The 22,781-nt window shown below is 46.2% G+C and overlaps 1 protein-coding gene across 8 annotated transcripts; it reads right to left on the bottom strand.

Moving 5' to 3' along the window:
- Positions 1 to 239: 239 nt before the first annotated feature.
- On the bottom strand, positions 240 to 21,547 carry LOC144128679 (sushi, von Willebrand factor type A, EGF and pentraxin domain-containing protein 1-like). 8 transcript variants are annotated; one of them, XR_013313814.1, is made up of 8 exons: positions 21,400 to 21,547; positions 18,388 to 18,540; positions 15,883 to 15,980; positions 13,806 to 13,950; positions 10,999 to 11,087; positions 9,361 to 9,505; positions 6,219 to 6,431; positions 240 to 3,878 (listed from the first exon to the last, which is right to left on the bottom strand). XR_013313814.1 is itself a non-coding variant. In XM_077662273.1 (8 exons), the coding sequence occupies exons 1-8, from the start codon at positions 21,497 to 21,499 to the stop codon at positions 3,352 to 3,354; spliced, it is 1,419 nt and encodes a 472-aa protein (XP_077518399.1). In that variant the 5' UTR covers positions 21,500 to 21,547; the 3' UTR covers positions 240 to 3,351. The 8 variants fall into 8 exon arrangements, 7 of the variants coding, with proteins under 7 accessions (XP_077518399.1, XP_077518400.1, XP_077518401.1 ...); XM_077662273.1 differs by lacking the exon at positions 9,361 to 9,505 and adding an exon at positions 12,181 to 12,274; XM_077662277.1 differs by lacking the exon at positions 240 to 3,878 and adding an exon at positions 12,181 to 12,274 and having other exon boundaries at positions 6,293 to 6,431.
- Between the last annotated feature and the right edge of the window lie 1,234 nt (positions 21,548 to 22,781).

Here is a 22,781-nt window from a genome sequence, read left to right as displayed (position 1 = left end):
AGGACCCGCTGCAGACCTGAAACCAAATATGAGCCATAGCATAGCATAGCATGCGCCTTCACATTCGTTCCGCTATATATATATATATATATATATATATATATATATATATATATATATATATATATATATATATATATATATATATATATATATATATATATATATATATATATATATATATATATATATATATATATACCCTGACAGGGGGCACCCATCTCGGGACAGTTGTATGCAAATAAAACCCTATAATTTGTCGTACACAAATAAAACCACAATTAAACAATAGGTAAACATTGTATAAATCTATTTCTTAATTGAAGCGCTACCATATTGCATAGAAAGCCAAATTCTAGGCCCACCTTGAACCCCCGAACGAAGGGAATTTCGTTTGGGACGTATCTTGAGGCGGTGTAACTCGAAAACGGGTAGACGTGCATCGTAATTTCTGTAATAGATGGCGCTAGGCGTCAATCGCTCCGCTAACGCTCGTTACTTCAATGTCTTCCAGACGGTGGCGGCCTTTTTTTTCAATGTAGTATTCATGTGAATTTCCACGCTGGTCTAACTGCTAGCTTTAGTGAGAGGTGGTGGTGGTGGTGGTGGATACTTTATTGCATAAGAGGAGTTTACGACGCGCAGGTCCTTGGGCCCCCGCACGGCCCCACTGCACTCAAACGTTCATGTCCCGGAGGCTCATGACGCTGGCAGCACGGCCTGTGGCGATGGCTTGCTTGGCCGGGTCCTCGTAGCGCAGTAGGGTCTCCCAAGCCTCCGAAGTGGTAAGGTGCTCCAGGCCCCGCGGGGGAGGATCCGCCGGGCAGAGGACAAGGATATGATCGAGAGTGGCTTTGGGGTGGTGGCAGAGGGTACAGGAGGGGTTTGTGTGGACTTGGTGATAGCGCGAGCGTATATAAGGGGAGGGTAAGGTGCGTGTTTGGAGCCGCCTCCAAAGTGTCTGATGATAATTGTTGAGGGAGGGATGGAGTGGGGGGTACATACGACGCTCGGCTTTGCAGGCCCGCGTCAGTTCACTGAAGGAATGCATGCGCTCCCGTGAGAACCACAGATCGGATGCCGCCGGTGCCCGGTTGAGAGAACCTCGGGCTAAAGCGTTGGCAGCCTCGTTTCCGGGATTCTCGGAGTGGGCAGGCACCCTTATGAGTTCCATGTGGCGCGGCGAGTGTGCGGCGAGGCAGTTCAATATGCGAAATGCAGGGACGTGAACTCTCCCGCGCGCGAAATTCAGTATTAAGAGTCCGATAGTATATACCGGGCCTCCGTGCGCGTGATGGCTAGGGCAATAGCGGCCTCTTCAGCCTCGTCCGAAGTGGCAGTGGGGGATATGTGAAGGGTAGCAATCGGTTGTAGGGAGGGGTTCGTGATGGCTACAACCGCGTCCTCGCCTGTGCATGCGGCATCCACCCAAACGGCATCCGGTTCCATGCTATAGTGTTTGTGGAGCGCCCGTGCGCGAGCTCTGTGGTGGGTTTCGTGGTAGGTGGGGTGCATGTTTTCGGGGAGATGTTTAATAAGTATAGTTCGCAGTAAATGTGGTGGGGGACCGGGTGCTACAAACCGTTGCCGTGGTCCTTTTTGCGTGGACGGGCTAATAATAATAATAATTGGTTTGGGGGGAAAGGAAATAGATCATTATCTGTCTCATATATCGTTGGACACCTGAATCGCGCCGTAAAGGATGGGATAAAGGAGGGAGTGAAAGAAGAAAGGGAGAGAGAGTTGCCGTAGTGGAGGGCTCCGGTATAAATTTTGACCACCTGGGGATCTTTAACGTGCACTGACATCGCACAGCACACGGGCGCCTTATCGTTTTGCATCCATAAAAACGCAGCCGCCGCGGTCGGGTTCGAACCCGGGAACTCCGGATCAGTAGCCGAGCGCCCTAACCACTGAGCCACCGCGGCGGGTGCGTGGACGGGCTCGGATCAGGAACCGGGGGTCGGCTGGAGACGGATTTAAGGCGAAGATAACAGGATTTGTCCTAAATATTTACAAAAGTAGGGATCCGTACCCGAAAACAGGGAGGAAAGAGAAGTAAACAGATTTTACACATGCCGTCCGGCTTAAATAATGTCCTATGTTCCCAGGTCCGTATATCTGGTGAAACGTAGTTCATTAAGTACTGTCCAGTCAGTGCGGCACTCGTGCAGGCTTCGGGAGCCGCGCACCACAGAAGGCATCAGTTGTTTCGGCCGCGAGGGACAGTTTTCCGGTAGCGATGAAAGGTCGACTTGAAGGAAGCGTGCCCAGTTTAGTGAGGTCGTTGTCTTCTGTTCGCAGTGACCCGTGGGAAAAACTACTCCCACTAGTTGCCGCCACCGTTCTCAAAAGAGGGCAGTATTTGTTTCCCGCTGGCGCCGTCCGGTTAGCGTAGACCCAGCCGAAGCTGCTTGTCGGCTAGGTGGGAACATATCCCTCCTTCCCGCAACGCAGGGAAGAGATCCCTTCGTCGCCGCCACCGCCGCAACGACAGCGCCGGGAGTCGACGCCGCGCTGACGCCTCTTACCTGACTCATTCCTCAGCCCACGGTACAGCAAGTGTGAAAATCTGCTTTTTCCGGAGCAGACCCTTAGCCACAGGGCTGCACTTGGATGGATGCGAATGAGTAGTTACTCCCTAGACTTGGGGGTGTTGCGTTTTTCAAGAACGGGATCGTCCGATCACTAACGGAAAGTCAAAACTGGACGATATAATGCTTTCTTCGCATCAGCTTCGGCAACCATTTCGACTGCCACACCAGAAATGGCGCGAATTAATGGCTGGAGCCTTTTGAGGTACCAGAAACCTCTTCGGGGCATTTGGGCTTAATCACAAAGAACAGACCTTTGCGTCGGGCGATGGAGTTGCCGAAATGCCTCCTCTTTAGACTGTAGGGAACCAGTTCCGCTCCCGCTTACGCCATGCTAGCCCGAGGTGCACACGACAGTCCTGCGAACAGTATGGCAGAGCCCATGGAGCCCGTATTGTAAGCCAGAACCCTTTCCCCGTCGGTGGCCGCGCATGGACACAGACGCCGAGGTCAGCAAGCTCGCGGCACACAAGCCTCTCCCAGACTATATCCAGACATGTCTGTGCGAAGGGACGGGGCTTCGTGGGCCGGCGACCAGCGTCACGTGATCTTATAATTTTGTCGGACGTGTCTTCCCCCGAATGATTAACTTTCCTAGGCGTCGTGAGAGCGTATAAAAGCTCGTAAGCTCTCCTTTTCAGTTCCGCTATGAGAATAAACCATTATAAGGCTTTCTCATCCTCGGCCCGTCTCTGCCTCTGTGAATATCGGAGTCCCGGAACCCCGACGTCTCGCCAGGTCAACGCTGCCCCATTGATCAACTCCCGCAGTTGTCCCACGCAAGAGCTGAGTACAGACTGTGGGATCTCCGCAACTGGGGAATTCTTCTAAACACATATATTACACTAAGCAAACCAGACGCATTAAATAAATCTTCAGTATAAAACGATAAGAAACACTCTTTCTTGAGTGAGTTTCCCTTAAGTCTGCGAGGCGGCTGCAGCGGGAAATTTAACGCCAAATGTGACAGTGGTCTTTTAAATAGAAAGGAAAGCACCAGCGGCGGCCTGCCTCCTGACGGAGTGGGGGCGGTCTCTGAGGTCCCTGCGGTGAACGCGGGGATCTTTTTGGCAAGTGTCTTGTATCCTCGCAGTCGAGGGTCACGTTGTCCAACGAGAAGCCCCGAGAGGCTTCGCAGAAGCCTGGATATCGGGCCAGCCTCTGGATCACAGTCTCGTGAAACCTTTTTCCGCAGCTCTGCCTTGCGTTCATGAGTTGTAATACAGGAGTTGGTTGCGAACGTTAAGTCGATGGTCGAGCCTGTATTCCTACTCCTTGACGGCGCTGCAGTAAGAAAGAGAGATTGCCCGATGAGAAGAGGTTAGTGAAGTTGGTCAAAAGTTTCTAAGCAAGTTTTTCGGATCCTATGATGCACCTCTTGCGAATTTACGCAAAAAAACATAAGGCCTTAGTTTTTGTCTAGAATGAAATGTCGCAACTGTATAAATATCACACGTGTGTCTGCTCCCACATAAAATCCGAAAATTCGAGACTATCGGCGCTTTTAAGAGCCTCAAAGCGCAGTAACTCAGGTAACATTACTTTATCTTTGCAGTACAGTGATATTGCAATTTGCGGCGTCGACGTGTCCTCCTCCACGACGCATAAGGCCCATTGTCTCTCCACTCATTCGGCTGCATCATAAGGGAGCGCCTGGCGCACCTACGGCATAAGTGCACGAGTGACGCGAATAAAGTTGTTGGTAGCACCATAGTACCGGCCAGTGAAAAAAATACGCGTACTATTCATAAGAGTTGCGATATCTGTTCTTCTGGAAAACGATATAAGACATCCACAACGCTCTGAATGGGAAACGACGCAGCATAGTGACATAAAATGGGCCCTTAAAGTTTGGAACATTTTGCAAGTATCAAAGCACATGCTAGCAGAAAGCAAAAGGCAAGGGCTCGATAACGTTTACCTGTCTAAGACGAACTGGTGCTGGTGCCTTTCCACAGCTCCTATTAGATACGAAAACAAACAGCTCGAAACTAAATAAAGGCAAATAGTATAAAAGTACCGCAAAAATCGACGTGCAGCCTCCCTTTGCAATGCGATTTTGCAGGTTAGGCTTGTAACAGGGCTGGCTTATATACAGACTGGCGATATCAACCGACACGTGACAGCTCCGCCCGTTACGCGTTACGGCTCGTCAAAAGCACGCCTCGAGGACTTCGCCGTGCAGCGGACTGAGCGGAGTTCCAGAGCCAGCACTTAAAGAGGCAATGTGGAAACAACCCTACAATTACTGCTGGAAGCAAAAATTGAAGCTCTGGATCTTTCCGGCTATTCTGACGTTGGTACGGCAGGAAAAGACACATTTATCAGCGAGAAAATTGGATTTACAAAACTTCCCGCCAATTGATTGAAACCCGTGACGTCCTTACCGAAAAGGACGGGTTATCACTGTTTCGAAGTAATGGCGGTGTCGCGCAGCTTATGAGGCCCGCACTCAAAAAATAGGTGTCGATTATAGAAAGATCCTAGAAAACAGTCTACAGGCAATACAAATCCTATAGACCTTCTATGACGCAGAAGGCACGCAAAGAACGCCCCGGTCACGCTGCTGGCAAAGGTGAAAATTGAAAATTGGTTTTTGGCGAAAGGAAATGGCACAGTATCTGTCTCACTTATCTCGGCGGACACCTGAACCGCGCCGTAAGGGAAGGGATAAAAGAGAGATAGAAAGAAATAATAATAATAATAATAATAATAATAATAATAATAATAATAATAATAATAATAATAATAATAATTGTTTTTTGGGGAAAAGAAATGGCGCAGTATCTGTCTCACATATCGGAGGACACCTGAACCGTGCCGTAAGGGAAGGGATAAAAGAGGGAGTGAAAGAAGATGCCGGTCTTTGTTTCATGCGCCGCCATATTGCGTTTAGCCGGCAATCAGTCGACCCCCTCGCCTCTTGCACCGTCAGCGTTCGCTGTCCCATTCATGCCTCATCCTCACTTCTTTCATTCACTACCTCCTGTATTCTTTCCCTGTAGGCGCGGTTCAGGTGTGCGTCGAGAAGCGAGGCAGTTACTGTGCCTTTCATTTCCTCAAAAGCAATTTTGAATTGAATTTTTCTTGCCATCCTTCTCTTTGCACACACTCTTTTGGACTAGAAACAAATGGATGCCGTTGCACATTCTTGAACAGCGACGGCGCGCCAATAAATGCTAAGGCATTAAAAACAAAAATATCCCCATACACTGCCGTCACTTCCTTTGCTCCATTCTTCCTTGAACTGTGTTGGAACGGTGACGAAAAAGACGTCTTTATACTTCTATATTTTTTGTATTTTCTGTATGCTTTTTAAAACTTGTTAATTGTTGCAGTGATTCCTGTCGCCATGACGAAAAGTACTTGTTTCTGTCGGTTTTGTTCTTTTGAAGTGCACATAGCGTTGCATACATTTGTGCAAAGCTTTTCTGCCTTGGGCGTGCCGCTTAATTGTATAGGGTGACGAGGCCCCTTAAAAATGTGAATTAGTCACTGCTTTTCCTCGCCATCCCCAGTTTGTACGTTGTATGTGCAAACTGAAATAAAAATCTCATTTATTGATTTATTGCTCTATAATTCCACGCAGATGTGTCTGAAGATAAAAACACAATTTATTCTTACTTGCGCAGTCTGGCCACGGGAACCTAATCCTCCTTCTCGAGAAAGTGCTCCACTGTCCGCCTTCAGGGGTTTGCTTGCAGCGATAGAGAGGTTCGGGCTTGAAGACGAAGTCATAGCCTTTGTCGCAATAGACGCTGCAGAATTGCCGATCGGTCTTCAAGTCGCATGCAACGCACCCATTCTTTGGTGGGGCAATGTAAGAGCACGAGTAAGCTGCGCATAATGAAAAAAAAAATAACGAGCAACACTTGAGAGAGATGGTGACTTTATGCTCCCGTAATGAATTCTCAGAAAACGGTTCAGAAAAGGAAAAGACAGTGAGCAATGCTTTTATCTTCATTCTTTTTATTCTCTATCTGCAGGCGCAAAACTCTCGCAGTTAAAAGCTCACTGCGCACCGTGCAGAAGTTTGGTAGGTCTGTCCGCTGCTTGCATGAATTTGTTCCCTGCGAGCAATCCGCGCGGAGTGTGCTTTTTCACTTCGGTCTACGCTTCTGCCTGCACAGGTCCTTAGCGCGCACCCGACACGCCGGAAGAGAGCCTTGTCTGAACAAGCAAGTGAACTTCAATGACTGCTCTCTCTTCTGGAGCAGGCTGCGATGCTAACATCTTAATTTTTTATACGAATTCTATCGGTCTGTCTTACCGACAAAACGCAGAAACAGAGAAGATATCTGGTGACGCTGTCCTCCCAAGTCGGGAATCGTGCAAGAGTGCCATGACGGTGTGATACCTGGCATGCTACTTATTCGCGCCCTGAAGTCTCTATGAGCGATCGGCATCAGTGCGGCCGCTTTCGGCATTATATATATGTATATAGCAGACAAAGTTAAGGAAATGAGGGGCTCGTTTGATAAACTTGTGAAGAGAGCCAACAGTCACCGAAACCAAGGTGCGTAGGGGAATGTTTAATTTCTTTTTTAATGTGTAGTGCTGATCAGTGGGATAATAAGACTTCGATTAATCTATCGCTTAAAGAAAATTACTTATAAAGCAGCAGAAAAAACAACCATGCCGCCGGTGGGATCCTAACCCACGACCTCCGAATATCGCGTCCGGTGCTCTATCAACTGAGCTACGGCGACGGCTGCCCAATCTGCTGCTCTCGTGGGTATAGATGTTTATTGGGTGCTCATATGGTAGAGCACCGGCTAATGGAACACACTAATAATGTTTCTAGCACTGCAAAGACTAACTTAGGAGTGCACTGCTTAAAGTGTACCTCCCGTTCCTGACAGCTTTTGTTTTATGAGTGTGCTGTTCTCGCGAGAAATCCTTGCACAGAAAATCACTCGTGAAATCATAGAAGACGCCTAGATTTTGAAACTAGGACAAGACCGTTTTAGCACTCCCTCGATTGCTCTAACAGAAGATGAACTAAATTATTTGAGCCAGATGCCATTTGAGTAATTCGGTCATGCTGGTTTTATTTTGACTTTTTACAAGTTTTTAGGCCTCTGATTCCGCCTTTTAGCTTTCTATTTGCCCTTTTTGGCCTTGTTGTTTTTTTAATTCCCCTTAATTTCTATCCTTTTAACGCCCCTTTTGGGTATTTTATTGCATCTTCTTTTTATGCCGTTGTCAGTCGCTTTCATGTTTCGTCTGCCGCTTAGCGACTTTACCCGTTTGCTCTTTCCGGGCATTTTCGATTGTGCGCAGACGCAGCACCGTTGTCTCGGTGTCTTTTTTCGCCTTTGTTAGCTTGTGCCCGTAGCAAACTCAGCAGCTGTTCCCCATGTTTTCCCGCCCACTCTTCTTATATACACCGTTTCTTTCTGCGACAAAAAAACTGCGCCGTAGGGTCCGTCTTTTCTTCGTCCCTGTCTTAAAATTGTGATGTGGATGTTCTTTTAGCTGTCCTGAATGCTGATGTGGCTTTATTCGGCGAGCGATAAATTCACGATTTAAAATGCTAGCACGAAAATGCTTCGCTTGTTTTATCTGCAAGCTTCACACGTTCGACTGATTTTAACTCGTCGAATTCTAATGATCTTTTCAGCTTCACTTTAAATTATATAGTTTGCTGATGGTGGTAGATATGTTGGATGCGTGCCTTTAGATTTCACCAATTTTACACGACTGATCATTCACTTTCATTTCATAGACCCAAAACGTACATAGCATGTTTGGCCCTCCTCTAAGGCTTTTGAAAGATTACTTGCGCGACCGGAAGCAACGCGCGTATCTGCTGGTTTTTCTGAAACTAAAATACTTAGCGAATAAATGCCACAGGGGCCAGTTCTCGGACCGCTGCTCTTTATTCTTTATTATGTCAGTCTAAAGCTCGAAAATATTTTCCTCAGCACACATTGTTACCACTCTATTTTGCATTTGATCATATTGCTCTGCGAATATTAGTTCCTTACTTCAAAGCAGTCGGATATTATTAGTTCACTACATATTTAAGTAGTCATTAGGTGTTATGTTTTCAATATACTCGATAAATCTATTTATTACCAATTCATTCACCCCGGATAATTATTTAACAATAACTGCATTCATTTTCCCATTCAAAACATTTTTCTACTCCCGAAAGTTTACGCTAATTATGGTACAATAATCATTTGCAACCGTTTGATATTAGAATTCTTTGCTGTTCTATTTAAAATCATTAGAGTAGTCGTCCTGACAGCATCGTTTTAACGAAGTACTGAAGGGCTTGCTCTTAGAACTTGATTTGATGGGTGAATATTTTTTGCGTGTTCATGTTTTCTTTTCCTTTGTAGTTCCTATGTGTATTCTGTTATCTTGTATTTGCTTTGTTTTCCTTTGTCAATATTAGCGACATTCTGTCTGTTTAGCTGAGGGTCCCCGTGCAATCCCTGACTTTGGTACCCTCATTTGTATGCTAGCACGCCTGTACCGATCTTTTGGATAAAAGAATGGTGGAGGATTTGATTGGAAAATAAATAAATAAATAATTAAATAAATAAATAACTTTGCATTACAAGAGAGCGGAAGCAATAAAAAGAAAGAGAACAATAACGGGAGCGAGCTTTATAGATTGGCAGCCAAAAAAGTGCAAGGTGCAATTCCAGCTCACCGGCACTCCGCTGCCGAATGGCCCCTAGCTTGGGCAAACTATCGTTCCCGGCTACGTATGGCGACACTTATTACGGAACTGTTGCGTCCGTCCTCTTACGTTTAACGATGGCATTAAACGAGCATGTGGCCGTGTTGCCGTCTTCTTCCGGTGCCCGGTAGGTGACGGTGGTTGGGGGACCCTAACTGAAGGTGCAGCCTGGCTCCTTTTCGGCGACGACCTTCACTTTCCCGGGGCCGTTTTTCTGCGCACATTACATGGGCATACAAGAATCTCACGCAGGCGATGCTGACACGTCGTGGCGTCACGGGCTGTACTCGATAGTGATTACATTGTTATTGCTTCGGTCAGTGCGAATTAAGAGGTTTATTCTAGGCGCCGTCCTGAAGTGCAAGTTACCGTCCATTTCTATTCGGAATTGCGACTAAGGCACACTTACATAAGTTTAGTTTTTTTTACTCTAGAGCGAACCTTGTAGCTGTTCTGTTAAAATCTTGCGCGAATTACTGTATGGCCTTACGGAAGCACACGTATATATGATATGGCGCCTACCGAGATACAGTGTTCTAGTAAAAGAGATTTCTTCCTCGCATATAACGGGACACTGAATAAGTTTTATAAGCACTCACTGCCGCACCCTGCATGTCCAGCTATGCCGATCAAGCACCTATGTTCAATCATGACCTTCAGGCTCCCTGGCTGGCCACATTATCTATGCTTGCAACGCATAGCTCGTAAGTATCACGCTACCTGTCTATGCAAACTCCCTTTTGATATCCATTTCGTGACATGTTTTTTTTTTTTTTTTTTTACTGGAGTGATGGGTCTGGAGGTCAAAGTTTAATGTTTACGGCGAAAGTTCCGCAGAGGCAAAGATAAGCCATTGGGTTGTTTCAAGGCACGGCGTGGTTGTGTATTCATACTCAGTGTGATGTATGTTACGCAAGTCTAATGTGCTTTAGTGGGCTTACATAAGAGTGTGCTCGATTCACTTTCCATTTCTCTACATCTGCCATTTTGTCAAGATCAACATTTTGTACTCGTGTTGTATGCTCGGCGACTTCCTGTTCATAGTTACCTCGTGGAAGTAAATGGAACGAATAAAAGAAGAACGCAGTGAGCAGCTGTCACGCCCAAACTGTCATCCCCTTTATAAGAGACACATGGGGCTTTTGGCATTAAAAAGTTGCAGTCTTATCCGTGCTACTCCTTTATTAACCTACTCCAGGAATACGCTCATGCGTTGACGTGTTATTGTAAGGTGGACAGAGCGAGTATGCCACTGAGCAAAAAAAAAAAAAAACTTAATTTCATTACCATCTCCCTATGCATCCCCGAAAAGGTATATGCAGCCTAGGTTTGGTTGTGCGAATTACTCAGTGCACCATTATATTTCAAGCAATAGTCCTTGAATTCAAATTATTATTTTTTCGGCAGAGTTTTGAAGGCGGATGTACATGCCTGATGTATATTGCGCAAAATGGGGGGAAGGAACTCTGGTGTGGGATATTCATATGAAGTTCCGGCGTGTCGATGTCGCTTTCTTTTTTTCCGGTTTGTTTTCATTCCAGCTGCGCATACAGATTTTTCTATACAGCAATCCGTCAGATAAGACTGTCAAGTGCTATCGCCGTACGCCTTTTTTATGCAGCCGATACGAGTGGGTGTAAAACATGTAAGTAACGACACTCAGCGATCACAGCAGGACACGCAAGGGGAAAATGGACGTCCACTTACCACTAACGTTGGTTCCTTCCAAGTCACTTTCAATGTCCGGCTCCCGTGGCGGATAACAATGTCGTCTGGACAAAACACAGCTACCGGTCCTTCAGCATCCGAGAAGAAAATAACGAGCGTAAGGTGAAATTTCTTGCCACCTATTTGCATAAAAAGAAACTGCACCACTTTTTGATAATTCCGCGATACTCAAATCTATAGAGTCAAATCTATACATAGAGTCAAATTAATAGAGGCTGTAGGTAAAGCACGCAAAGTGTTTTTGCGCTAGCATTTGAAATAACGACGTAATCGACAATTGAATTTTATGCTTCTTCTCAAAACACTGAAGGATTGCGGAGAAGCTCGATGTGACGTCACGGAAGGTAAAACTTCAAATTACCGCTGCCTTCACCCACGCCCTACCATGCCTCGTTGGATGATGCGAAACAACGCTCGGCGACATTTGCGTTCGGTGGCGCTCGTTTTTTTTTTCTTTCAAAGCAAGCGTTTATGCGTTACAAATGTACAGGTACCTTCGATGACGTCATCGTGCACCCCCCTCCCCTCCTTGTTGGCGCTGTGCGCTGCGGAGAAGCTTAAATACCGTTGCGAGTTTAATGGACGATTGCGTCACCATTTTAAATGTTAGCCCAAAAGGACTTCGCACGCTTTACCTGCAAGTTTCAAACATTCGACCTCTTTAAGCTCGTCGATTCCTAAAACTTACAGAGGAGAAGCAAGAGCGAATTAATGACATAGTTTGCATGTTACCCGAAATTGTGCGCATATTGAAAGGCTCGTGCTCAGCCTTTCAGTATACCCAGGCAAGCCCAGCTGCAGCTAGGCTTACCTCGCTCATTCCTCTTCGTTAGCTTGCCACGGTAGGGTAAGCGCCACTCGACCCTTCATTTACTTTCCCAGCTTTACATCCAGGCTAGACGAAGCGAATGGTTCGCCTCTGGGTTGAATCTCTGTGCAGCATTGAGATAATCATAAATTATTTTTCACATGCCAGGAATATACACCCGGCACAGGAGGCATACGGCAGTGCAGAGTCTGGGATTATTTTCGACCATCTTGCATTGTTTGCAATGAGGGTCGAGATTCGGTCGGTTCTCTGTGCTCTTCGTATAGCGGCGTCAAGGCTCCAACCTTGCATCTAAGACGAGGATTTATACTTTGTAAGATTCAAGTTAGGACCTCCTCAGTCCTTCCGCAACCGTTTTCCCAGGTGGAGCCTCTTGCACGTTGACGGAGGGCCTTAGGTGGCGGCCACCGTCTCGGAGCGGTCCGCCTGCATTTACCGGTCAGTATTCACGTCAATCGCTTCTGCCAGAAGACCGTCGTGAGGTTAAGAACGGGTCAGATGGCAGGAATGGTCTGTCGTTGCCAGAGTTCTATATTTACACACTTCAAACAGAGAAATGGCGTCACCTGGCGTTCGCCGAATAAAGCACGAAACCTACTGCCGTTGTAAATCAAATTATATCTGGTAACAATTGGAAGCAGAGTTTGCCTTATTTTTATTTTTTCCTAAGTTCCCAATACTTTACAGGGAATGTTACAGCAAATTTCACCATTTTATCAACATTTGTCAGAGCCCATAGCTGCGCAATAGAATAATTATCAGTACTTCCTGAGGTAAACCGGCGTCTGAAGCAAAGGAAACTGACCACTTTTATATGATTCTATTTTATGCCATTATTCTACAAAAGAGACTTCTTACAAACTTGATAAAGGCGCAAAATATTCACCTGTACTGAAACTTTTGATGTCAGGTTTTCTTATTTAGCTGCTGTGAGTTCTGTAGCTCGAATACTGGTTGATGGTTTACGGAGGTTTAACGTCCCAAATCGACTCAGGCTGTGCGGGACGCCGCAGTGAAGGGCTCCGGAAATTTCGACCACCTGGAGCTCTTTAACGTGCACTGACATTGCACAGTGCACATCCATCTAGAATTTCGCCTCCATCGAAATTCGATCGCCGCGCCCGGGATCTTTTACCCGTGCCTTTTGGGTCATCAGCCGAGTGCCATTACTACTGAGCCACTGCAGCAGCCGTATATTGCTCAAAGAATTCCTACACAAGTGTTCACTACAAAATTATCGAGTTTCAAAGAATAACATTTTTTTGCACTAAGTCAGAGAGAGACAGAGTGAAATGATGTAACAGAAGGGCAGGTACGTTAATTATACGCGGATAAAAATATGAAGGCATAGATTCAGATTATCATTGTTAATGTCCAAAAACCTCCGTTTTTTTTTCTTTACGCCACCAGTAAGTCTCTTCGTTTCCAAAGTATTTGACCCGGCAGACTGGTCCTGAGCCCGTGGTAACTTTCTCATAACTTACGCCCCCCCGCCCCCCTTCACGTGTGCCAACTGTGCCTTACTGTATTGAGGCTATGATGCACTAGGGTCTGTGGATGCATTCAAAGGAAACATGTTCCTCGCACCGTTATAAGTTTAGGGAGGGAGCATGGGGGAAGGTATATGGATAAGTAGAGTAACGCGGAAGGCCTGTCTGAAATAGGTGACGTGGCAGATTTGCCAATGAACGCCTTCAACGACGGCATATGATCAGCACTTCCGCAGCCTGAAAAACAATCTGTCAGGAAACAAAAGTTTAGATACATTTTTCTCTCCAGCCCGTGATGTGTACAAGACATAGGTGACATTGCTCCCCGGAATTGGACACAAAGGGGGCATATAGTGCCTGCATTTCGCCGAGCCCTCCTCGCTCACTGGCCGCAAGCTCGAAAAAACTGCCGTTCGTGATCATGTCTGGCACCAGGTATTGTGGATATGGTGCGTGATTCCTCTCACTTCTTACGACAACCTTGAACGAGCAGATGGCCGTGTTGCCCGCGGCATCCGTGGCCCGGTAGGTGACGGTGGTCGGAGGTCCCCAGATGAAGGCGCTGCCCGGCTCCGTGTCGGCGACGACCTTCACTTCTCCGGGACCGTTGTCCTGCGAACGTCGCATAGGCAGAGATGAATCTCGCTCAGGTCGTGCTTTTGCCGATGCCGTGACGAAGCGATTGCTCCTAGGCTGGCTCAATATTGTTATTGAGACGGTCGATAATAAGTGGGTTGTTCATTTATTTTCATATACTGCTGCCTAGTATGAAGCTGTGGCAGGAAGAGATTAAAACGCACAATGGTGGATCAAAACACGTTACAAAAAAAAGAAATAAAGAATGGAATGGGCAGCTTCTGATATGTTCACTTGACAGCGTAGTTGATGGACGTTGCACGAACAAGTCCTAAAAATCAGCTGCGTTTGAGAAACAGCGAAAGCACTGGGAAACGCACAGTAAGAGCAGGTCAGCTACGAATCGCACGATCTAAAAATTTCTTTATGGGCTGAGTGCGAGTAGGGCCAGGAAGTGAGTTTGTAATTTCTGTAGTGCGCGAAAAGAAAACTATTTGAACAAGACAGTACGAAGATTTAAAGGCGGAATGTTTAGCTCTTAATAGCTTCGTAATGACGATGTATTAGAAAAGTTTGAATACTTAAGAAAAAGTTAAATCGCGGAGCGCTAAATAACGTGCGGGAGAGCTTTGAACAATCAATTCGACGATGTGAGGCAGATGAAGCGAGTCCTAGATCAAAAAGATGAGAGGAAGGCGAAACATTTTATACAAGTGAAATATTGAACTGACATCCTTTCTTTTTGACTGATTTCTATTTTTTACACTTATAGCATTAGGAGGACTGGTGAAGACGCATCCGTATTCTAGGATTGATCAGATCGGGCTTCTGTGTGCAAGTTCGTGCAGTTGTTCAGTGCAAGTTGCCGTCTATTTTTTTTTTTCAAAGCGTGTTTATATGACGGTTATCTGAGTTGCATAGTTGAAGCACTTCCGAATCGAGCTCCTTATTATCCGGTTAGGGTTATCCACAAGTTACGCCGTCACCTGTAGGCTCGGCGATTCCTCCTCGTTTCTCTTGGAATATTTTCATCACGAGGAAAGCAACTGTCACGCAGCCTGTCAAGTCTGTGTTTCGACTGCTTCCTTGTAAGCAGAACTGCGTATGGTGTTGCCCTAGAGCAGGCCTAGTGCCAAGCCTGCAGTTTATAAAATTAGATATTCAGTATGACATGTTAAATGTGCACAACATAAGTTATCGTTTGGTTTGGTTTAAGGTTTATGGGGGTTTAATCCCAAAGCGATTCAGGCTATGAAGGACGCCGTAGTGGAGGGCTCCGGATATTTCGACCACCTGGGGCTCTTTAACGTGCACTGACATCGCACAGCACATGGGCCTCTAGAATTTCGCCTCCATCGAAATTCGACCGCGGCGGCCGGGATCGAACCCGCGTCTTTCGGGCCAGCAGCCGAACGCCATAACCACAAAGCCACAGCGGCGGCATAAGTTATCGTTTATGAACGCTCCTTCCAAGCACTCATCTCCAGAGCAAATATTTAAAACTCGGTAAGTGCTTGTGGAAATTATCTTACCCTGATGAAGGACGGACCACCGTCCGAAACCGTTGGTAAATAAAAGTTTGTTCGAGTGTACTTCAACTCTTTACTTATGTTATCAGCAGTCGAGTAAGTTTTTCATCGTAGCATATATATAGTCTCTTCCATTCTCTCTATTCTTCTTCTCTCTTGGCTTTGCATGTGGACTTCGACAACTACAACTGCTGCAACAACAGGCTTCAGCTACAAGACCATTCGGGGTGTGCTTTCTGTAAAGGTACTAGCCGCAAAACGCTCCGAATAGGCGGAGAAGCACACCTCATTATGCGACCGGCGCGAAGGTACGCTCCTGTGGACGGCAGCGCCAAGCCTCGCATCTGTATAGAGGTACTTTATCCGCCGCGCAAGGCGAAACGCGCAAGTAACGACACCCAGTGGCGACAGACGGACACACAAGGTGGAAATTACTTGCCACAAACGTTGGTTCCTCCCAGCTGACGTTCACTGTCGGCGTCTTGTGGTAGACAACAATGTCATCAGGACAGAACGTAGCCATCGGTTCCTCGACATCTAACAAAGGAAGAACAAGCACAAGGCGCCATTTCTTGTCACCTGCGTACGTGGGCGCATATTATATTCCTTATACGTCCAGAGCTGCATTTGCGACGTCCCTCGAGACAGGCAGAATTGTGCGTAACGCGTTACAAATTTTGGACTACGGTAATAAATTCACATTTTCTACCAAGCTTTTTCGTCAGGAATTGATAACATTTTGCTAGTGGCAACGTTCTTAGTAATCAGATTATTGTTTTCAGTAATCGATTACAAGTAGTCACTTAATTTCTATTAAAAATGATGGTCGATTTGCGTAGTTAGGCTAAATGTGAATTTGGTGCGATAGCAGTTCGGTTTTCACTTCGGTTCCGGTGCTCAGACCCAGTGTTCATGGATGGCAGTTGTTCGAATAGCGATAAAGGGTTAATGTTTATATATGCGGAATTGGTCATCCTCTAAATTCAGAGACTCCTGGGAGTCTTCCTACCACTCCTGGCCTAGTGGTGCAGCGGTCAAGCGATGCGCCGCTGCCCGTTAAAGGAAGGTGGTGTAATGAATGGGACTTGGGTTTCCTGAGTTCGGCTGCGACTCAGGTTGCTTTTCACGAGCAGCCTCTTAGGATTAAAGGGGCTGTGAAGGGGGCTTTAATAAAGTTGCGGCATGCCCGGGATATTGAAGCACGCAGCTTCACAAATAGTTTCCAGCAAGGATTCTTTTAAATGCGCTTTGTAGAAGCTGAGCTATCTGTAGTTAAAACTCGAATTTCAGCTTCTTCGCGCCTTTCCCTCTCCTCTCGCCACTTTTTGCACTCTGGAAGGTAAGAGCTCCTCCGCCGACCCCCCCCCCCCCCCCCCTTCCCCACCCCCCACCTGGGAGCGAAGCTTCGACACGCCGGAGCTCAGCGGCTTATTGGCCGCGGCCACGGTAGCTGCCTGACGTCTGAAAGAATCTAACCAATGGCCACCTCTCACCTTTTCTACGCAGATGCGGGGCACGGGGGAGGGTGCGAGCATGAAAAAGTCGCCGGGGAGGGCTCGCCAATTTTGACGCGTGATTGTGGGTCGTGTGCTGCGTGTAGAAGAGTATTATTTGGCTGTGGTATTCATGGCAACACAGTGCAGTGATTAGGTGAGTTAATGTACTCTCCTCGGAAGGTGTTTCAGAGCCCCTTTAATTGAGTTGCCACCTGACACGGTGGGCAGGCTGCTCACCTGCCCACCGAATGGGTGGGTGGGCTGCGCGCGGGATGTTCGTTCGCCATAGCGAGAAAAGCCACGGAAAAGCCCCGTGCAAGGATTTCCGGACATGCAAGCTCAAATGCCTGTATTTGACTGCCCCATTTTCCGCGGTTCGCATTTCTTCAGGACAGCATAGCAGTATGTCACGTTTAGTGAGCTTGAGACTCGTCCCCGCATAGGGTAAAAACAACGAAGCGAGATGCTTTGCGTAACTATGAGCTGGTGCGCAAGTTATGCACTATACGTTACAACTCTGCCCTCACCCGAGCGCTTACTCCTAAGAAGAATTCAGCTTCCTTGCTTAAGTCTCGCAAGGAAACGTCGAAAACATATCGACGAGAAATTAGAAAACCAGCTGCAGGTGAAGATTAACAGCACAAGAACTTCAACAGACAAAAGATCAAGGACGCCACACCGGCTCATTCTATATAATCGACGCATAATTAGTCTTATGCTAATAAAAGTGCCAAGGATAATATAATATCATAGTAATCGGCCACTCGTTTGTAATTGTTCAGGTACTTTTTGAAGGCTTTAACTGACCACTGAAATCAGCGGCATTTCAGATGAGGTATGTAATCGTGATCGGTTACTTCTTCTCTGTAACGTATACACGACTGCTCGAGACGCAATCGCGGCCGTTCGCGGAGAAGGGTGAAGGTTGCGAAGGGAGGGGAACTCGCAGCAGCACCGCACTTTACTCTCAGGGAGAGGGTGATGGTAAGCACGATGAAAGCTGCGAGGGCAAGACGAAGTTGTGTGGCATTGATTCCTGCGGAGATGGCATTCACGAATGTCACGAGAAGGCGCAAAAAGACATACTGCGCGCACACATGCAGTGCCGCTCTCACTGGGTTTAGCGCATTACAACGCATAGTGCAGGCGTTGCGTAATTCTGCTAGCTCAGGTAATTCAAATAAATATCAGTGAGGTGCAACAGTCACGACAAATTTCGTTGTTTCTGTTACCCTCCGCTAATCTAATGCTTGATCTGCAGCGGTACCTTTAGCCTAACTACACGCATTAGTCTCCCTGAATTCTTTAATGTCAGAGCAATCTGTTCGATCAGGAACAAAGAGGGTTTACTCTAAGTGAATAATCGACAAAATTCTAATCCTTAGGCATAAAGCAAGCAATGTTGCAAACGACATAGTGTTGCAAACGACACACTGTGTGTGTCTTACCTCTGCATCGCGTTCCATTGATGATGTATCCGGGCCTGCAGGTGCAAGAGTTCCCGTGCCTGCTATAGTAGCATAATTTTTCATATATATCGAAATCGTCATCGCCAACTATGCCTACTTCTGCCGTGCTGCAGGCGATAACTGCTTGCTTGCCTGAAACAAACGTCCAAAGAAGTTAATGGTCTGTTTTACATCCATTTGTCTCATCACCGCGATTGTTGGGTCTGCTTTTGATGTCATAGTTTGACGTTATTCTTCGGTGACTCGATGAAGTTGTAACAAAAAAATAGGTTTTGAACATATATAAATGAAGACAACAAAAAAGGAACGGTTCTCCTTGCCGGTGCCAAGAAAACAACAGCGGTGTCACAGTGATGCGATCAATCTCCTATCCTCGTTGCACGCAAGCACATCTATATAGCGAAGTCTAAGCTCATAAGACTGTCGTAAGGCTTAGATGCACCAAGGGCTCCACAACGACAAGAAGTCAGCGTTACTACAACATCTTCAAAGACCTATAGCTTGACGCCTGCCTTAGCCGTACAGCCGAGGTGTCATCGTTGCTGCTGCAGTCCTCCTGCCTCTTTGAAGGGAGTCATTAGGTGAATGGGTAGGTGGGTGGGTGGGTTGTAGGGGGACGGAGTGTTTGGCATGTGTCTCAGCAGCAGCCTGAGTTCCAATTACGTAGTACCATGCGGTACCGATAATTGACCCCCTACACAGATTTGAATCCACGAATGAAGCAGAGTTTTAAAAAGGGGGGGTAATTGCCCTTTAAGGCTGCCAGTAGATGGATGCATGATGTATACACTCGATTAGAACGTTTACCACCAGCCTTCAAGTGAGGCCATACATTGTAAAGAAAGGCAAACACTGAAGAAATCGAACGTGTCAGCAACTTCTCTAACTGAGCGAAAGCCTACAAAGCTCCTTCATAGCCATACCCAATAGGTGCAAACAGAAAATGCAAATGGGAATTAAGTCGCGTGTTAAGCACAGCTGCGAAGACAGGGTGGTCTGCCTTTTCGAGAAAGTAAAAAAGACGCGAAATAAGTTGATATACAGATAAGTGCACAAAGGCCAGCTTCACCAGACTCCAGAGGGAGAAACAAATTGCCTCGACGCATAGGCTGCCATTCAGAACGTCACACAAAGGTGGAAAAAATTGTGTGCAGCGCTTGTACCTTATTTCTCGCACACTGCAGCACTTGCTACGCAGATAAGGCTCGCATCCAAGAAATGTTGCAGACTTGGGCACGTGCAAACACAGATCTTCTGAGCCATCCAAGTCTGTGTTCGTCGCTTCACAGCAGTATTGTACCCGTTGGCAAAATAAGACATCATCGTCATCACCATCATCATCATCATTATCCGGCTTACTACACCCACTGCAGGGCAAAGGCCTCTCCCATGTCTCTCTGATTAACCCTCTCCTTTGCCAGCTGCGCCCGCTCTATGCCTGCAATCTTCCTAGTCTCATCCGCCCACGTAACCTTCTGCCGACCCCTGCTACGCTTGCCTTCCCTTGGAATCCACTCCGTTACCCTTAAGGACCAGCGGTTACCTTTCATTCGCATTACATGCACTACCCAAACCAATTTCTTCCTCTAAATTTCGACTAGGATGTCATCAACACGCGTTTGTTCCCTCACCCGCTGTACCGCTTCCGTTCTCTTCACGTTACACCAATTATTTTTCTTTTCTGAACATTTTCCGTTAGCCTCCACGTTTCTGCCCCGTAGGCAAGTACGGGTAAGATACAGCTGTTGTACACTTTTCTCTTGAGGGATACTGGTAAACAGCCATTCATGATCTGAGAGAACCTGCCATATGCGATCCACCCCATTGTTATCATTCTAGTTATTTCCCTCTCATTATCCGGATCAGCGGCAACTACCTGTCATAAGTAGACGCATTCGCTTACCACTTCCATAATGTCCCTTATTCTCTCTTTTCCATTCCAAGCAAACAATATGCAGTGAATAAAGGCTGAACACAAAATTCAGCACACAGTACACCCTCGTTGTTACGAAGTCAGTAAGAGGAGGAATATTATTTTATATGAATGCTGTTCGTAATATTTTTCAGGCCTCAGGACTTGAAGAACTGCTTCGAGAAGTCTGTTTTGGGAACACAATTTCACGGGAACACAATTTCACAATTTCAAATTCGTCCCATATTGCGTTATTTTCACTAGAAACAGCTTTAAAGAGAAGGTGAAATGTTTCGTTTTGTAATTCGACTTTATGCAAGAAATAAAGTCTATGAAGCTTCTAGGTAAAGCGTACAAATTAGTTATCCGATAGCATTTGAAAAGGTGACGTGATCACTGATTAAAATAGCGGCTATGTTCAGGCTTCTCCTCACTGCGCTTTATGAGTGCGGGGAAGCTAATGGTGACGTCACAGTTGGCGAAATTTCAGATGTCCGCTGTCTTCGCCTACATTAGCCCGTTGTACCCAGTTGCCCAAGCCGGGACCCTTTCTACTTAAATTTTCTTCCTAGTCTCAAAATAATTTTGCCTTCACCTACATGCTGCCGGGCGTCACCCGATGCCACGAAACACTGCTTCGCGAGCTCCACCTTCGACGGCATTTGTTTTCTTCATTGAAACAAGCGTTTCGACCCTGGAAACGTAGCGCCGCCGTATGTGACGTCATCATTGCGGTCTCTACCAGTCGCTGTACACTGCAGAGAAGCCTGATCGTCGACGCTGGTTTAGTCGGCGATTGCGTCACGATTTCAAATGCTTGCGCTAAAAGATTTCGCCTGATTTACCTGCAAGTTTCACAGATTCGTCTCGCTATAGCACATAGAATTCTAAAGCCCCTTCATTCGACCTTTAATGACGAAAATTTACCACGCTCTGCTTTATTAGCTGATTCGAATTCGCCAAAGACGCCGTTAAGCACAACGCCTAGTACTCCGCAAAAACTAATTATCTGAATGAGTCCCACTGTCTCAGTACACCATATGAAAAGATCTCGAAGTGAAGTTGAAGGTATCACTGACCGCAAAGAAGCGAAGTGAGCAGGATGAGCAATCCTGCGAACACTTTGGTTTCTGGCTCGGGCTTCATCACTCGGACTTCTGCATCTAGCACTGCACGCATGTCTGCGCGAGTGGTTTTGTCTGGGTGTAGTTGCAGTTGGGCCGCAGGCTTCGCGTGTTTGCGAGAATTGGACGCAGACCATGAAACCAAGCAGTTCATTTGACGCTCGTTATCGGGACGGCTGACGGCTCCAGTGTCGCTTATCGCCGCTGGTCCCTGCTTCTCCCGAGTTCCGCCTTGAGGACGAACAAATGTCGCGCCCGGCTCCAGTCGTCGAAACGAGTTAGCTAAGTTTGCTCGATTCCAAACTATTCTCTCATTTAGGTGACAAAAGGCGACTGGAGAGATGACGCTCGGCAAGGTTTCACGACAAAAGGAGACACGCTTACTGAAATAAGAAAATTTAATTGTCAGGATTGTAAACAAGAAAACCTCTTTTCACCGTCGGGCCTGCGTGGCTGCCTGCAGCCACAGACCAGCTAATTTTCGTCGTACGTGTAAAGCAAACGTTTTAAATACGTGTCTAAAAACTAAACACCATTAGAAAAACCTGAACTAATGGGTTTCTTGTAACGTGTGAATAAGTTGTGTTATCAAAGCAAATTTCCTTCTTTGGATACAGAAAAAGGGCGAAATTTTCGGCTCCTCAGGTTGCAAATAGCTGTAGGATTCTAGAAAGCTGGAAAGCTAAAAAGTCCCCTCCCCAATACCTCACACCACTGCATGTTATTGTTTTTATTTTCCTTTAAATGAAAGTGTGAATTTTTTTCGGGCTTTAAACCCACTTCAAAGGAAGCGGAACAAGACATGAAATCCAAATAAAGCTGTTGCAGAATAGATTTCATCACGGCATTGCCGTAAGTTGCGCAATATGTAAGAGGCTGCCAATTATCTAGAATTATTCTAGAGAACGCCCTGAGAAAAACCAGAAATTAAAAAAAGAGAACGATGGTTTCAACTTATAGCACCGAAGTATGCTTTGCTGTAGCCAATTCATCGATTTGCCAGAAGGTCAGCTTGAGGGCTTTCTTTCTTTCTTTCTTTCTTTCTTTCTTTCTTTCTTTCTTTCTTTCTTTCTTTCTTTCTTTCTTTCTTTCTTTCTTTCTTTCTTTCTTTCTTTCTTTCTTTCTTTCTTTCTTTCTTTCTTTCTTTCTTTCTTTCTTTCTTTCTTTCTTTCTTTCTTTCTTTCTTTACTTTTTCTTTCTTTCTCACTTTCTTTCTTTCTGCCTGTTTCTCTCTTTCCGTCGTTCTTTATTTCTTTCAACGCAAACCTCGACAGCGTTTATGTTGCTGATTTGTTCATATTATTGATTTCAGTACTGTGAAATCCAAAATTAGGAGA

The sequence above is a fragment of the Amblyomma americanum genome, chromosome 4 (assembly GCF_052857255.1).
Source record: "Amblyomma americanum isolate KBUSLIRL-KWMA chromosome 4, ASM5285725v1, whole genome shotgun sequence".
Lineage (NCBI taxonomy): Eukaryota > Metazoa > Arthropoda > Arachnida > Ixodida > Ixodidae > Amblyomma > Amblyomma americanum.
This window is presented reverse-complemented; position numbering and strand designations above follow the sequence as displayed.